This window comes from Psammomys obesus, unplaced genomic scaffold, assembly GCF_907164565.1.
Source record: "Psammomys obesus unplaced genomic scaffold, mPsaObe1.curated_primary_1811, whole genome shotgun sequence".
Lineage (NCBI taxonomy): Eukaryota > Metazoa > Chordata > Mammalia > Rodentia > Muridae > Psammomys > Psammomys obesus.
In genome coordinates, this window is record NW_026586173.1 from 11102482 (window position 1) to 11120836 (window position 18355).

An 18355-nucleotide genomic window follows, 5' to 3' on the forward strand; every position below is an offset into this window, starting at 1 on the left:
TATCTATCTATCTATCTATCTATCTATCTATCTATCTATCTATCTATCATCTATCTATCTATCTATCTATCTATCTAATTTCTTACTCATGTCTCTGTTTAATGGAGGTAGTGGCAGCAAAGAGGGCTCTGATCCACACAGCATTTCAGACATTTGGTGTCTTCCTATCTGTAGCATTCCTAAGGCTACCACCTACTCTAATAAGCTTGTAAACACAGAAGAACTATTCATGAGACGTTTGGGAGGACATATTTGATGGTGCACCTGGCTTCCCTCATTCATTTGCTAAAGCTCAATCCCATGATTATAGTGGTTATCTCCATCATATGACCTGTATTTTAATTAAAGGCCAGGCTGAGAAATACACAGTTTAATTGTGCCTAGAAGAGAGGTAGAATCGAGATGTTGGTAAAGAGCAGACGTCAGGTATGGGGGAGACCAGACCAGGTTATTGCCCGCTGGCTCTCTCGCCTACAAATAGAAACTGTATTTGTTGATGGCAAAGGTGTTGTTTTAATTCCCTCTTATAATGCATCGCTTTATCACACATTCCAAACTCTCACTGGAAAGAAAGAACCTATTTTTGGATACCTTGATTCTGGCGTTTTGTCTCTGGTCTGAGAACATTAAGAAAAATTACATAGGAGTGAGCAGAATAAAAAAATCAGGGTGGATATTGAACTTCAATTTTCTTTGAACTTTAAATCACAAGGGAAAAGAGAATATGATTTTGGACTTTAATATCTTTGTACTTTAATTTAATCATGAACTTTAATTTTTTTCAAGAAAATTCATGATGAGAAGTAGTTTATATTAAAATGTGGGGCATCTTCTAAGTGGCATTTCATTACTGAAAGTCTCTTAATGTTGTCATTGAATTTCACTGTAGAAATATAAGAATCTATGTTTAGAGTAGCTGTGTGATTTGTCATCCAAACCAGAATGGTTTTGAGAAAGGAAAGCATCTATTAATAATTATATGGGAAAACAGGTACAAACTTGGACTATTTTAGATGAATTAAAATGTATAGTCACTTTAGAAATATTGGACAGACAAAAGAACATAACTGGGGAAGAACAATGGAATGGGAATTAGACCAAGCCTATAAAAGACTTAATCACTCAAAATCTCTTATCCACATAAGAATTTTCTGGCATAAATTCAGACTTCTCTAGCAATGGTTCCCGAAGGATATCCTGAAGAGCAAATGGATTAAGATGTACCCAGCCAGGAAATCAGAAGCAACAGAAAGATTTTTTTCCCTAATCTTTATATTTTTATTTTTTTTCGTCACAATTTATTCATTATATATCACAATTGAAGCCCCTTCTCTCAACCCCCCCCCCAGTCCCACCCTACAGAAAGAATTTTAGATGGAGGATACTCAGTGTAGGATTTGTTTTCCCAACTGATAGAAAGGAATGCTGCCCAGAGGTCATTCACTATGGGGAAATAAAGGGCATGTGTCAGTCCTGGCTCTGGATGAGTGCCGAGTGAAGGGGAGCAGAATGTCCTGCTTGGAACTGTGGATCTCCACTCTGAGACCACCCCAGCCCTGGCTGACCACATACTTAAGTATATACACCATTAAAGCCTGTCAGTGTTGGGTGCCTTCTCCCTTCCTGATACTTTTCATTGTAGAGTTGTCATATTCCAGTTTATATTTGTCTTCCAATGACCTGGAGGAAGAAACATGACTTAGCTCGTGTCCTGAATTTGGGATAGTAAAGTAGGCATAATTGGCTCTGCCTTCCTCTTCTTTTGAAAGTACATTCCTTGTGCAAAATCGGTACTGCCCACTGTCTCTTCATATTACCCCTGAATTCCTCTACCTAGTATGTATATTCAGGCCACTGTTCTGGCCTTGGGATTTCTTATAGGAGATGCAGACAAGAAGCAATTCACATAGCTAGAATCATGTTAAATACAGAAAAAATGAAATAAACGGAAGTGCTTCCTAACCCCAGTCCCTCAGTGTAGAAGGAGAGAACCAAATCCAGCAGACTGTCTTCTACCCTTAATGTACTTGCACATGTACACACATATATTAAATACTGAAATATGAAATACTTAAGGATATTTTATGTTTAAAAACTATTGGGTTTATATTTAAATACAATGTAATAAAAGACTTTGTGAAAGCAAAATCAGAAGTAAGATGGTTGTGGGGGGATCAAGATTGGTGAGTTGGTAGTACAGAGTAAGCAATGTAGTTGAGAGGAGCTTCCCGAAGAACATAAAGACATTGGATAGGTAGCTGTTTGGGAGAATTGTGTTAAGAGACAGGGGAGAACTCTGAAAAGGACCTATGTGTATGTTCAGTGTATGTGAGGGACAGCTCAAAGTGGTAGGGTTCACAGAAAGAAAGGAGGTCTAAGAGGGCAGGGAGAGGTCCACAGGCCCACCCACACCAACACAAAGGATCTCTGCTTGGAGCTCAGAACCTTGACAGTCATAGGCTTCTGAGGTAAACTGTAACTCTTCTTCTGAATCTGAGCCATCACGTGTTCCCAGTTCTGAATAGTCACTGAGCAGCTGGTGCAGGCACAGCCTGTGGGCCTAGGTAGCATCCATCTCTCTCATTTGAGCAACGCTGTCAACTGAGTCTATACTTAGCATCTTAAGTAGCTTTGTCAGTCTATGGAGGGACTCTCAGCTCACTCACCTCCCTTTCATCAGCCTTGCATCTAAAACAACAAGAACTACAGCAGTGGCTCAATAACTACGACAAATGAGCGTGGTGGATTTGTTTTGCCTTCTGTGGAGGAAGCGCTCAGAGTCTGGTGCTCAGCCCCCAAGAGGGAAGACTGAGAGTCTTTCAAAGGGTCTGGGAAGGGGCAGGCATTTGCACAGCAATAAACTCATCCTCCCCTTTTCATTTTCATCCTACATGTGATTTTTTTTTTTTTTGGTGGAACTTTCCAGGCGTTATATGGCATGTCATAGAAAAATAGATTAAGTTCAGAAGCAAATTGAAGCCCTCTCTTTTCCAGCTACATATTTGTGTGAGTCATGATTCTCTTTATATATTTCCATCAAAATAACATATTACAACAGATTGAGAGCAAACACATGGGAATCCAGCTGTCATCTATTAAGCCAAACTTAAAGAGATTTGCAAAAAGTTAAGACATATCACTCTTCTCGCTACATATTTTTTTGAAAATGAAATTGCTTTTCAGACAAGACCAATTTATGTTAATACAGAAGTTTGCTGTTACTTGTAAATCATTCATAAACATTAATTTCCCCCACCACAATTTTAGTTTTTAATAAAGTAATTATCAACACATATAATCCACATAAACAGAAATGAGGGCTTGTTTGGTATTTTAAGGTTTTAAAGTTTGAGAATGAGTGCCTTGGAAGGCATTGATGCAGACACCTCTTGTCATGCTGTGGTAAGCTCCATCAGAAGGCTGCTTCCAAACCCTATTTCCTGGTTTCAAGATATCATATAAGCACACAGCCATATCTCTCAGCTTGGTTGTCTTTGGGGTATCTATGTATGTGTAAAAATTCTTCGATTAATGTCTACCTTCAGTAAAAAAAAAAACAAAAAAAAAAAACATTTTTAAGGCTCTGGGGATGACCTTGCTCAGACTAGGCAGGTGCTCTACCCCAGAACCATATCCTTAGCCCTCTATAAAATGTACTTTTGCTTACAGGTATCTGGAGAGTTGCAGGAAATAAAAAGCTGGACTCTTGGGAGAACATATTGGTGGTTGGGATGAACAAGGAAACAAGGTGGATGTGAACAACCTGCAGTCAGATGCCTGGACTCACATCAGGACTCTAATGACTACTTCCCAAGGACCAGCCCTTTGAGGAGCTATTGCAGAGTATCATTCACCTGGGCTGGATGGTATAACCATATATTTATATACTCTATCCCAAACCCAGTGAACTGAACTTTGTGACTGGAATACAGAAACCTTCATGTTTTCAACTTCTAGAGTGATTTCTGAAGCATCCAGGATTGAGACCTTTAAATCATACTTTCAAAAATCTGTCAAGTAGTTATGGGAACGAAGGACTTGTGATTTTGTAGTGAATGTTACTCCCTGCCACATACTGCAGGCTTGTTCTATCTACCTTGGTGATTAGTGTTTTGGGATTAGGGAGGCTGTATGTCCAGCCTTCCCTACTTAAACAGCAACCCCCATCCTGAGAGGTGCTGTGTGTTCTCACCTGCTCCAGGGCACTGCACCAACAGGTCTATGCTGTAACTGCTCCAGCCTCAGGGTGAGGAAGTATAGGGAAATGGAAGTCAGAGGAGAGACCCTTTGCATAGGCATGAACAGGAGTGTCCAGGAACAAAAGCCACAGTTCTCAGAACTGTGAAAGAGAACAGAAGGTGGATCTTGATCTCTGCTGAGCTGACTCACAGGTCTCAGCGGAAGATCCTGGTTGCTTCTGTCAACGTTGAAAAGTGTTGGCATCAGCATTCAGGCAGTCAGTGGATACTAATAATTAATGGCTTATCTCTGTGTGCAGGAAAAGGTCTTTCAGTCGTCATTCTTGGTCATTTCCCTCTTGTCATTTAGCTCTAATATGAAATAGAACCCCACTGACTTTCCTTCCATATACCCAGTCACAAATTGAGATCACTCCACTTTTTGCATGGAATTTTAATTTGGACTTTTATAAATATTAAGGTGTGTTTGTGTGAGTGTGCTTTCTTTTATGCTTCTTCAGGCCAGAACCCAGTCTGTGTCTTCCCTGACTACTCTCTATTTTAGTTTTTGAGATAATTTCTCTCATTCATTCATCTATGTTGGTTGGTGAGTAAACTCCAAGTATGCTTTTGTCTCTGCTACCCATAGCTGGGAGGACTTTCATGAAACATCATAAGCAGCTTTTTAGGTGGGTGGTGAGGATCCAACCTCAAGTGCTCGTACTTGCAGGGAAAACATGTTACACATTTGCTTGAAATGCAGTATCTACTCTTGACAGTGGAGTAAGCACCCTATGCATGTTAATTATGTCATTTGACCTATCCAGGTCATTCCATTTTAATTAGTTTTCAATTAATTGAATATTTTATGCTATGTATCTTGACCATATTCACCACCCCCAACTTCTTTCACAACTGTAGTGGTTTGAATGAGAATGGTCCCTATAGGCTCATATATTTGAATGTTTGGTCATTAGGGAGTGGCACTATTTGGAAGGATTAGGAGGTGTGACCTTGTTGGAGAAGGTGTGTCACTAGGGGTGGACTCTGATGTTTCAGAAGCCCAAGCCAGACCCAGTGGTTCTCTTCCCCTGCTTCCTACTGATCTGAATGAAGAACTCTGAGCTACTTTCCCATCACTGTCTGCCTGCCTGTCACCATGCTCCCATTGTGATGGTAATGGAATAAATCTCTGAAACTGTAAGCAAGCCCCAATTAAACATTGTTTCTTTTAAGAGTTGTCATGGTCACAGTATTTCTTCACAGCAATGGAACACTAAGTTAAAGCAACATCCACCCTTCCTTTCCTACCCACTTGACTTTGTATCTTTTTTTTCCCCCATAAAATATGATTTGTGATGCCCATGTATTCTTGGAGATGCAGCCTTCTGTTGGAGTGTGGCCCATTTACCAGGAGCCACATTCTTTAAGAAAACTGACTCTTCCTCTCAGGAGCAATCAGTTATAAACAGCTCTTCAGTTAGAGGTTGGACTTTGTGCCCACCTTCCCTCTGCATGCAGGATGTTGGCCTGGCATAAGCTTTCATAGGCCTTGTGCATGTTGTCAAGCCTGCTGTGAGTTTACACGTGAAGCTGCCCCCCCCCCCCCCGGCTCTTACACTCTTCCTGATCCTCTTCGGCAATGATCTCTGAGCATCATTGGGAGAAGGAGGTATGATAGGTACTCCAATTAGGGCTGGGCTTTCTCTTATTCTCTGCATCATGGTAAGTTGTGTGTCTCTGTTGATCACCATCAACTGCAAATAGAAGCTTTGGTGATGAGGGTTAATAGATAAACTGATCTATAGATATATGGTAAGTCATGAAGAGTCAGTTTGATAGCATATCCATTTAGCAGAATAATAATATAGTAGGTTCTCCGCTAGGACCTATGACCTGCATAGCTACAGACTTTTAGCCTCCAGTGCCAGGGTGTGGGTTCCAATTTACAAAGTGGGCTTTAAATCCAACCAGAAAGTAGTTGGCTACAACTATTGTTCCAGTGGACATGTCTGGCAAAGTCATTCATTAAAATAACTTGCAGAATTCAGAGATGGGTGTGATGATAATTATTCCCCCTCTGGTGGTATCTGTAGCACCATCCAGCACTATGAAACCTGGCCAATAGAGAGAACGCTTCCAGGTCAGTACCAGCTTGAGCTCTTTATGTTTTATGACTCAAGTATGTGTCATCTTCAGCAATACGGCCTTACCAGCATGTTCTGGGCGGTACCCAAGAGGAATGGCAATAGCCTGTAATGTTTGGAGGTCTACGGAGCCTCGCTGGCAACAACTCCAAAGAAGGTAACACATTACTGGAATTGGATTTTATTTGTTAATTTTTTGTGTCTGATAGAAGCATTGTCACCCAGTAATAGGGTAATATTTTATGTATTTATCTTTCTGTGTATATATGCACACACATACTTTAAAAGTACTAGTAGTTTTGTTTCTTTGTTTCTTTCTTTTTCTTTTACTTTTCTTTTCTTTTCTTTTCTTTTTTTTTTTTCGAGACAGGTTTCTCTGAGTAGCCCTGGCTGTCCTGGAACTTGCTCTGTAGACCAGACTGACCTAAAACTCAGAGAAATCCATCTGCCTCTGCTTCCAAAGTCCTGAGATTTAAGGTCTGTGCCACCCTGCCCGGCTTCCATATGACTTAAGGGAAGTTATTACTTATGTGTGTGTACTTACCTGCATAAAACATGAGTGCCTGATACCTACAGAGATCTGAAGGCAGTACTGTATCCTCTGGAGCTGGAATTCTGAGTATCTGCAAACCACATGTGTGTCCTGAACTGATCCTGGATTCTCTGCAAAAGCAATCAGTACTCTTTTTTTATTTGTATTTTTATTATCTTTATTTTTTACAATTTATTCATCTTATATTCTTATTATAGTCCTCTCTTTCATCTCCACCTGGTCTCATCTTCCCTACCTCTTCCTCCCTATCCCTTTCCCCTAGTTCACTGAAAATGGGAGTCCTCCTTTCCTGCCATCTGACCTTAGCTTATCATGTCTTATCAGGACTGCCAGGATCTTCTTTCTCTCTGGCCTGGGAAGGCCACATCACTAGGGGAAAGTGATCAAAGAGCAGGCAACCGAGTTCATGTCAGAGACAGCCTCTGCTTCCCTTACTCAGGAACCCACATGTAGACCGAACTGCCAATCAGCTACATTAGAACAGGAAAGGGATCTAGCTCCTCTCCGTGCATGGACTTTGGTTGGTACATCAGTCTCTGTAGGCCCCCGTGGGCCCAGATTTTTGGCTTTGTTGGTCTCCTTGTAGAGCTCCTGTCCCTTCCGGGTCCTTCTATTCTCCCCTTCTTCCAGAGAACTTCCTGTGCTCTGCCCAAAGTTTGACTGTGTGTCTCTGCATCTGCTTTGATCCCCTGTTGGGTATAGCCTTTCAGAGAACCTCTATGGTAGGCTCCTGTTCTACTCCTTCTTTTCCATTGCTTCTGGTGTCTACTCATTCATAATGACAACCTGTACTATTAATGGCTGAGCCATCGCTACAGTTCCCCTAACCCATGGATTTTATTTTTAGCTTTTTCTTGATTTTTGGTGAATTTTGCTTCATGCATCCCAATCCCTCTCATCTCCCTGTTTCTTCTTATCTGCACTCTGCTCTGCAAAAGAAAATGAAACAAGATAGAATAAAAAACAAAACCACAAAACATCTTGTCATGAAAGTTGTAGTGTGTCACAGGGTTACACAGCATACCCATTTGTCTACTTGCAGTGTTCGTTGCAATGGGTCATCGCTCTGTTCTGAGCTCTCTGGTTTCTGCCAAACCATCCCTACTGGATCCTCAGGGGACTCCTCTTGGATATCCAGTTGTTGCCCAGAGTCATGGAGATCCTGAAGCTTTGAATCTGCAGGATTAGTTCTTCTCCACACTCCAGCAGATCATAGATGTTACCCTCCTCTATGTTGGTGTTGGTCAACTTAAAGTCCTGGATCTGAATCTGGGAAGTAGTTGAGTTGGTCAGGGCACCAGCTCTCCTGGGCCCATACCACCAGGGAGAGCTCTCCAGCACTGCCCCAAGTAGCTCACCTAGAGCAGAGCTGGTTAGAGGCAGGGTCAGCTTTCCTGCTTTCAAGCCCTTGGGCCAGCTCACCCATGCCTTTGCCAGCAGGGCCAGTTGTACTGTGCTCCCCAGGTGAGGTACAAGGCCCATTGTCCCAAGTGCTGCAGTTACTGAGGGGCAGGGCAAGCTCTGCTTAGTGTGATGGCTGGTGAGAGGTGGCATCAGGACAAGACGGTGCCTCGAAGGTGGTTCACATCTGCACTGCCTTTAGTGATAACATGGGCCTGGGATATGAACACAGACCTCTGATGCCATAGGACCACAGACCCAGATATGGTCCCTGGCAACAACACAGGTCAGGATGTCCCCATGGCCTCAGGTAGCAATGCACGCCAATCAGACCAGCATTTCCCTCAGTGGCAGCCTGGCCTTCAGACATCCACATGGTCTTTGGTGGCAACACACACGTTTGGTATTTGATGGTAACTCTGACCACAGACATTGATATAGACCCCAGCTGTAGCAGGACCTTGGTCCTTGACTATAGCCAGGGCTAGGACCTCACCATGGCCTTCTCATATCTGCCTGCTCCTCACTGCTTTCAAGTCTCCCTTTCTACCTTTCTCCACAGTGTGAACCCCTTGGCTTCTCTTTCTCTTCCATCTCTCCAATGTGTATACCATCTTTCCCATCTCTCCGTCACACATTTACCCAATGCAGTGACATCTGTGGCAGGTGCTTGGGTGTCTTTTATCCAGCTGTTGTGGGTCCTCCATGGATTTTTTTGAAAGGTCTTTTTTGGTGGTTATCCCTCCCCATAGCCCATGCTTTACCCTGCCCATACCAATTTAACCCTTCCCCTTTCACTATTCCCTTTAGCCGTTTAGGTCACTGGGTTCTATCTTCATCCTTTGAAAGCCAGGACACCTTAAAAATTCCTATGCCTGTGTGGGTATTCCAAATTAAAAAAAAAAAAAAAAGATGTCTGGAGATTCATAGCTAACACGCACAGATGAAAGAAAACATGCAATGTTTATCTTTTCATGCCTGGCTGCCTTTCTCAGAATTATTGTTCTCTGTATTCAGCTCTAGCCATTCACCTGTGAGTTTCACGATTTCATTTTCTGAGAGCTGAAGATATCTTTCGTGTAAATGTACCATATTTTCATTATCCATTCGTACACTGATGGACATCTGAGCTATTTCCATTTTTTGGCGATTGTGAATAGAGAAGCAGTGAATCAGGGTGAGCAGGTATTTCTATGAGAGGATATAGAGCCCTATATAGGATATATAGCTGGCTTATGTGGTAAGTTTATAGCTTTTAGAGGAACCTCAACACTGATTTCCAGCTGGCACTGATTTCCTTGATGGCTACACCAGCAGCGAACAAATATTCCTCTTTTCCCCACACCTGCACCAGCATCTGCTGTCATTTAGGTTTTTGATCTTTTGCTTTTTGAACTTGGTAAGGTGAAATCTCAAAAGTATTTTTAATTTGTGTTTCCGTGATGGCTAAAGATGTTGAATATAAAAGTGTTTCTCATTTATTTGTATTTCATTTTTGAGAACTCTGTGTTTAGTTTCTTGCCCCTGTTTTTAATCAGACTGCTTGTTTTTTAAGTTTAGAGTTAAATTCTTTTTATAGTCTAGATAACTCTATGTCAGATTACAGACGGTTCACCTTATTTTTTCAGTGTATTAGGTTTTCATTGTATAAATTTTTTGCTTCTTGGTAAATTTACTCCAAGATATTTTATCTTATTTTTCTGAAGCAATTGTGAATGGTATTGTTTCCTTAATTTTCTTCTCTTTGTGTTTGTTCTTTCTTTATATTATATATGAAGACTACTAATTTTTCTGTGTTAGTTTTGTATCCTGCTCCTTTTCTGTATCAGTTTTCTGGTAGTCTTTAATGTATAAAATCATATCACATGCAAATAAAGATATTTTGCTTGTCTTATTGTTCTAGTTAAGACTTGAAGCATTATACTGAACATCCATCACTATATTAAATCTAATTTTAGTACAAACGCTTTGCATTTTTCTCTATTTATGACGATGTTGACAGTGGGCTTCTTGTATTTTGTCTTTGTTATGTTGAGCTATATCCCCTATATTTTTTTATAAGTTCCCTAAGACTTTTATCATAAGTGGATGTTGAGTTTTGTTAAAGGACTTTTGTACATATAATGAGATTAACAGGATGATCATGTGATATCATAGGTAGACTGTCCTGGTCTATTTATGTGGTGGTCTACATCTATTGATTCACATATGTTGAACCATCCTTGCATGTCTGAGGTGAAGCTGACTTGATCATGATAGATGATCTTTTTATTGTTTCTTGAATACGGTTTTTAATTATTTCATTTAGAGTTTTGCAACTATGTTAATCAGAAGTATTAGCTTATAATTTTGTTTTCTTTTTGGGTCTTTGATTTTGTTATCAATGTGATACTGGTTTCATAAAAGAAATTTGGAAATGTTTCTTTAATAAGTATGAAGTATCCTCATTATTTCTTTTGATTACCTTGGGTTGAAGTATTTTTGTGTCAGATATGGAACTAGTTATCCGTATTTGTTTTTCAGTTTCACTTGCTTAGAAGTATTTTTCCACCCTTTAACCCTAAGGTGGTGTCTATCTTGACTTAATGTGTTTGGTTTTTTTTTTTTTTTTTTTGAGGCCACAAAAGGTAAATTTTGTTTTTTGATTATTTTTGTATGAACAAGTTAAAAAACAGACAAATTGCGAGCACTGAGAAGAAAGGGTGTACAAATAGTTCCATACCTACACTGAGAATGCTCGAAGAAGCTATTTGCATCGATCCCTGCTGGGAAAGGGAAAAGCAGTTTTATCCAATTAAATGTCACCAGACAGTCTCCATCTTAGGAATATTTGACCGAAACAGAAAGGACTCCATATTTTTGTTTGTTTGTTTTAATTTTTTTTTTGTTTGCTTCACTTGGATACTTTTTTTATTTTTTCTTTGTTTTGAGTTTTGGTTTTTTTTTTTTTTAAGGGGTATTGAAAAGAAAAAAAAACGGAACATAAAGTTGAGTGGGTGGGCAGGTAGAAAGGATTTGTCAAAGAAATATTTTCAATGTATATTTATAAAAATGTTAAATGAATTAGTAAAAAGGAAAGTACATAAACTTATGGAAAACAAAACACTACTGAGTGACAATTGACTGAAGGGTAAAAAAAAATCGAGATGATTTTTTTTTAAATTATAGAATTGAATGAAAATGAAAATATGACCCTCAGGACGTGGGGTGGTGTGGATATAAGTGAACACTTTAGGGTTCCTGCAGAGAGATGGAGATCAAGTTGGTGGTGTCAGTCTGTGGTTCCTATCTGAAGGGGAAAAACTGTAGGGAGAGTTAGGTACAAGATATGTGGAAATCAGGCAAGTAGAAAGGGTAAGTGGTATATCTAGCCTATTCTTGAGTTTTGCCTGCCTGTAGTGATTGGAATTAAGTGAGATAAAATTCTTCACTGTAGTTGAGCATTTTGTATTCCATTTTCTTCTATTTCTGACACCTGTTCAAAGCATGCATTCTGAAGCTATTATTTATTTATTTTTAATTTTTATTAATTACACTTTATTCACTTTGTATACTCCAATGAACACCTCCTCCTCCCCTCCCAGCTCCACCCACCCACCCCCTTCTTTATGCATGCCCTTCCCCAAGCCCACTGATAGGGGAGGTCCTCCTCTGCTTCCTTCTGATCCTAGTCTATCAGGTCTTATCAGGAGTGGCTGCATTATCTTCCTCTGTGGCCTGGTAAGGCTGCTCCCTTCTCAGGGTGAGGTGATCAAAGGGCAGGCCAATCAGTTCATGTCAGAGACAGTCCCTGTTGCAATTACTATGGAACCCACTTGGACATTGAACTGTCATGGGCTGCGTCTGTGCAGGGGTTTTAGGTTATCTCCATGAATGGTCCTTGGTTGAAGTATCAGCTGAGGCTATTTTTAAATGCAGAGAAATTTAGAATTATTTTTCCATCTAATTAAACTAAGCTCTTCCTATTGTTAGCCTTGATGTTCGCTTAGTCTATATGAATTGAGTACAGAAGCTTTCTTTGAGTTAATGTTTCCAAAGGACTCATGCTTTTCTTTTCAAGTTTGTTAAGTTTTTCTGCTTTAGGCATTATTATTATTTATAAAGAATGGATAACTGCATTTTAAAAACCCTCTCTTATGACAATCTTTTCATTACTGATTGTGACATTTATTTTCATTTAATGTAATTGTTAAATTTTGGTAAAAATCCATCCATCATGTCCTTTCTATCTGTCCCAGCAGTTCTATAATCCTCTTCTCTCATGTTCTTTCATATTTACAGAAAAAAATGAATGATCACTTAAATGACATAACATTACTGTATTCATTATAGTCAAGATGTAGAACCAAATTATGTGTTCATTGATGTATAATTTAATAAAGAAAATTTGATTTCCTATACCTTAAAGTAAAGAGGATGAAATCCTGTTGTTAGCAGCAGCACAGAGAATCTTAAAAATACTGAGCTAAGTGAAATAAGCCAGACACAGAAAAACAAATGTCTTGTGATTTCACTTGTAAAAGAATATTGTGATTATCCAAGGCTAGGGTGGTGGTGTAGGAAACAGGGAAAAATGTAGGGATTTTCTCTTTTGGTGCACTCTCCCCTGCTCTTGCTCCCTCTTCTGTCCTCCTTTCAGACATGGCTGGCTTCCAGATCTATGTAGTTAAGGATGGCCTTGAATCTTGTTCCTCACTGCCTGTCTTCCAAGTGGTGGGTTTGCAGGTGTCTGCCACCACATCCACCATTACCCTCTTTCAGTCTGGAAGTTACGTATTATTTTTGTTCTTTTACCAATTACCCTGAAAGTTTTACATGCATTCTTGATAAATCAGTGTCTAAACCTAATCTACATTCTATGTTCATTTAAAGTAATTCAAGGAAACTAAAATACTCCCATTGCATTTAATCACTTTTAGATTCATATGCAGTTGTGTTGGAAACTCTGAGTTACCCCCTGGGACCTTTTCTGGGAGTCTCTGAGCAGACTCCCACTCATTTAAACATTCTGTAAGGATGGAATTGCATGCTTAAAATGTTAACTGGCCCAGCCTTGTTGTGGATAATGAATTCTTAAACTTAAACGAGGCATAGCTATTTCATATTTCTCCAAGAAAGAAGGTTGGCAGCTTGGTAAGGGCCATCTCTTTTTACAGGAATGGAAGTTGCCAGGCTGTAGGGAGTAGAGCTGAATACATAATTAGCTATACTCAAATGATGACCAAAAAACAAAACAAAAAAACTAAACAATACACAAAACTACTCTTAGGCTGTTACTAGCAGCAGGTCAGTGGCTTGCCTAAAATATCAACTAACACACAAGACTAAAATGGCTTCATTTCCTGATTTAAAAAAAAAAATCTTTGTTTCCTGTTTCCTCATCAAATGGAGGCCTGCAACCCTTTTAAAACTCATACTGTGAATGTTGAAGGAAGAGACAAGTTCATTTCTGCAGAGCTGTCTGAATGAAAGTGGGAAGAAAGCTTAAGATGTATATTGGACCAGTTTAAAGGTACTTTGTTCTCATGATTATCGCAGTGGAAAGTCATTAAAAAGGTATTAGTGTTTTGCCGTAGGGGTGGGGTGGCCTGTGGAAGCTGTTGCTTGATGAAATTAAAGCTCAATTAAATTGTGTTGCAAATATGGCCTGGAAGAAGAGACTCTTTCACCATTCTATACTGAATTTACTCAATAAAGCGGAGAGATTTTGTGCAGTGACTGCATATATTAAACACATGTGCTCTGATAGCCTGATGTTTGACCTGTCACTGAGGCTGTATAATAATGTACCCACACATTTCTTGACACCATTGTGTGGTAAGTAGGCACCTTTATTTTATACACTACCACTCTGCCTTTTCTGGTCCCATGGGAGCATCAAGGGGTACCGATAACAACCTTGGGTTTACATTCTAATTTTCTATCACAATCTTTCCTGGTTGGGATGTTAAACTAGATTCTGAGTTCATGTGGTGGCTCTACCTCTAAAACGCAGATGACTCAACCTTGAGTCACTGAAGTGTTAGTTTTCAAAGAGAGGGATGCCAGTGGCGGTACTCTCTGCAGGTCTAATTTAATCCAGTACAGTCTATAATCTCAGCATCCTCTGCTCCAGGGTTATTTCGGCCATGTGTTACAGATAGGCAAGGGATGTCCAGAGGCTTGATGATTCACCCATGGTCATAAGACTAATGACTACCATGCTTAAACTGTGTTTCCCAAGTTTGGAAAATAACGCCGGTGATGATTTCCGACTCCGTATCAATGTAAAGAAAGTTCTGCATAAATGGCAGCTTCCCATGGCAATGTTCCCCGTTGTCTTATTGATCTCCAGGCTCCTCTGGGGATGAGAGACCCAGCAGCCTCACAACAGCTGCCTTCACAGTCCACAGACAGCACAATAGCCCTCACTGCACTCTCTCTTTAACTTTAGGAATCGATTGATGGATGGTGTGGGAATGTGACAGGTCCTGCAGACCAGAACTTGACAGAGATTGAAAGCATCTATCAAGAGTCTGGGCCTCCTGTTTTGTTAGCCGGGACACCCGCTGGATTCTGCTTGTTAATTGGCTCCTGTGCAGGCAGCTATTTCAGCAGCAGTTCTGTGAGTCTTCTGTGGCTCATCTTGATTTAAAGGGAAACGTTGAAAAGTGCTTCTCAGCCACTCAAAGCTTCTGCTTGCTCACGCTTAGCTGATTGGATGAAGAGGAAAGTAGCTTTCAAAAGTGTTATGCAGACAAAAAGGTAGCTCATTCTATTTCTTCAAACTTAGGGAATACATTTTTTGAGAGACAGTTGGTAAAGTGCCTGATTTCTGCCTAAAGAGATGCTTTCCCTAATGTCAGATGGAATTGAGAAAGAAGTTTGTGGAAAAATTGCCACCATGACCTTAAGCAGGCAGTCTTTGAGCTGATATGATAATGAGGAATTGGGGTGCTTTTAAAATAGACTGAGCATGTTGATGACTCCACTAGCAGTCAGCCAAAAGGACAAGAAAAGGTTTAAACTCTGGAAAGGAGGGTTTTGCCAAGGAGATTTCAATGTCAAAGACTGTATGAGAAGCTAAAAATAGGGTGCTCATGCACGTCACAGGGCCGTGGGTGGAGATATACACACAGCCAAATGATGCCATTTCCACTTCAGGCAAAATCTGAAGAGAAAAACTGGCTAGAAAACATTTAGTCATATTTCACTTGAATTATACTTATAAATGCTGAATTGCAGATCTGTCAAAATAAGGCCCACCAGCACTTCCTTGCAGAGGAGCCAGATAGTCAAAGGCTACAGCACACAGATGGCCAAGAGCTTGCAAGAACATTATGTTGGGAAAGCCACAAAGCTAAGCTCCCAGCTGAAGACAATTCTGAGAGTGAAAATGGGCAGAAATGTCCCTGAGGTGTATGGAATGGAGCTCAGAGTGGCTTGAATGTTGAATACAGGAAGAAAATGAGCTTTGACACAGCCTCAAAGAGCTGTGAGTTCCAGGTCTCAGCTCTCTCTCTCCGGAATTCATAATCAAGGGTCTATCGCTGTTGGTGTGATTGTTCTGCTAAGTGAGAACGTGCTTGCATGGTGTCCTTGTCTAGCAGAAATCCCAATGCTTAGGAGCTTGCTCCTGTCAACACCTCCACGGCACACAGGAGATGTGTATGGTACCAGGGTCTGAAAGTGAAGTGTTTGGCATTTCAGGGGCAAATGTCTCATCATGCACAACAACTTCCAATACAAAACTGGTAGAATGCAGTCTAATCTCTGTTGAGTCTTGTATTTACTTTCAAAATCGTATCCCTGATGACTCAGGGATAGCCCTCCAAATATTTCGCTTGTCTGTGTCATCAGTTCACAAGGACACAGGGCTGCCACTGGTGCAGGTGGGAATCTGGGAATCAGGGCTGGGAGAAACCAGGAAGAGAGAAACATCTTTCCTAGCTGACATGAAGAGGCGAGGAGCTCTTGTTGGCTAGTGCTCGCATTGCAGGTGGCATGACCTCACGAAAAAGTTTGCCTCATGCATCTGCTAGTTGATATAGCAGTGGGAAGGAGGAAATGGCTCAAGATTCATGCACATACACTAAATCATGATGAAGGTCCTGGAGAGCTGACTGAGCTCAGCCTAGCACCATTTGCTTCAGTGTTTAGATAAATTCTGGCTTGGCGAGCATCTGCATCTCATGCCTCTCGCTTCTCTCTCGGTAAGTCATTCTGGAATCCTGTGATCTTTGCTCCCTAGATAAAGTCAGAATACAGAAATAAAGGGAAATGATTTAACCCGACGAAGAGGGAGCATAGATGTTAAGAGATAATAGTTAAGAACGGTTGTTAAAGATCAGACACCTGTTAAGCTATAACACCCAAGCCTCTTTCTCCACTACTTGCCATTACAGCCCAGTGGACAGCGACATCATCTACCAGGAAGTGGACTCTATCCCCACTTTCATATGCAGGAAAGGAAATAATGGTGTTCACAGCCCATTTACTTGCCTCGTAGAAGCAGGATCTGAACCTCAGCCGCTGCCATTAAGCAAAGCCTTGAACCATCCTATTATTCTCTCTGCTATGAGCTTCTCCACTTACTTTATACATGATGAGAACAGATGAAAAGCAGCAGAATGACAGTAGTTGTCAGGGGGATTAAGTTTCTGCTCTGCTGCTAGTGATCAGTATACCCTCAACAATGCTCAGTCATGTGAGCCTTACAAAGTAAAGCTTTACCTATGAAGTAGTTGAAATAGCACATATCACATTCGTAGTAGGTTTATGCTGAAGTGATTCATGTGGAGAAGCTTCCATCAAAATCAAAGTTTCCCACATGTTTACTACATGTATAGCTCTGCCATGGCCTGAGCCTGGATTCGAATTCATCAAACTAGTGGGGACTTCCTAACCTTTTAGCACCTCATCTATGAAATGAGGCTTCTGTAACCCACTGATGAGCACTGAGGAGAAAATGAGAATCAGGGTCTAGATGTAAAAACTGCTGGTGTATCTGACACCATTGAGAATGCAGCTTACTTGCAGGGGAAGCAGATAGAGCTGCTGAAGAAGCAGTAGATGAGGGGGTTGATGGCACTGTTCAAGGCTGGCAGGTTCTGGATGATCACAGAGGCATAGAAACGCTCCTTGGTGTCTGGAAGAAGGTTGAAATTGTCCAACATGTCAAAGAGGAAGTATGGGCTCCAGCAGCAGATGAAAGCTAGGGAGAAGAAAGCCATTAGCACGGCCATGGTCTGACCTGAAGCATCACTCTTGGTTGGCTGTGACTGGAATTTTGACAGGGATGTTCTTTGACATGAGAGATCTCTCAGGAATATTGGCCTTGGGTATGCTGTTATGAACAGTTGTATGTGTTAACATAACTGTCATGTTTGCCTGAACATGTGTATTGGTATGCACATATCCTGGAGACAACTTCCCTAAAATGAAATTCTCGCTCCCCCTGCCCCCCACCCCCTGCCCCCCGCCTCCCGCCATCTTCTCTATCTGGAGAAGGAGCTCTGACTTCCACTGGTGTGGACTTATTGCAGAAATTCTGGGATCTAATAGGCCTGGTTAGGGCCTTCTACCCATCACAGTGCTGAAGGAAAATGAGAAAGACCCTTTAGAGATCCCTGAAACAGACAGAACATGGTGAAATCTGACCAGGCATTCACTACTACTTCTAGGAGATAAGGCAGAGAATAAAGTGATCCTAAAAATTTTTAAAGCATGACAATAATGATCTCATGTTTCTTTTCTATGTCTAAGTTAACGTCTTCAGAAAACGCCCACCTACTCTTGTCTAAATCAACTGTGTGTGAGTTCAAGGCATCAAAGTACAGGAGTGGGATATGGGAATCTTTATTGTGATGATAATTTATGTGTCATCTTGACAGGGCTCCGGGGTGCCCAGGCATTGGTTAAATGTGTCTAGATGTGTCTGCAAGGATGTTTCTGAATGAGAATAGTATTTGGATCAGTAGGGTACATAAAGTACTATGTATGTATGTATGTGTGTATGTATGTATGTATGTATGTATGTATGTATGTATGTATCTATCTATCTATCTATCTATCTATCTATCTATCTATCTATCTAT

At 40.7% G+C, this 18355-nt stretch overlaps 1 protein-coding gene and 1 long non-coding RNA gene across 3 annotated transcripts in view; one reads left to right on the forward strand and one right to left on the reverse strand.

Moving 5' to 3' along the window:
* The window catches only part of LOC129672133 (uncharacterized), a 6508-nt gene extending 1095 nt beyond the window's left edge, over positions 1 to 5413 (forward strand). The window contains exon 2 of the long non-coding RNA XR_008719460.1: positions 3670 to 5413. This is a non-coding gene — a long non-coding RNA (uncharacterized LOC129672133). The remainder of the gene's footprint in view (positions 1 to 3669) is intronic.
* An 11001-nt stretch (positions 5414 to 16414) lies between these two features.
* Npsr1 (neuropeptide S receptor 1) overlaps positions 16415 to 18355 on the reverse strand; it is a 234198-nt gene continuing 232257 nt past the window's right edge. For both annotated transcript variants that reach the window (XM_055601363.1, XM_055601362.1), the window contains 2 exons: positions 17292 to 17472; positions 16415 to 16505 (listed from right to left, as the gene is read on the reverse strand). In XM_055601363.1, the coding sequence (XP_055457338.1) occupies positions 16415 to 16505; positions 17292 to 17472 (272 nt within the window). The remainder of the gene's footprint in view (positions 16506 to 17291; positions 17473 to 18355) is intronic.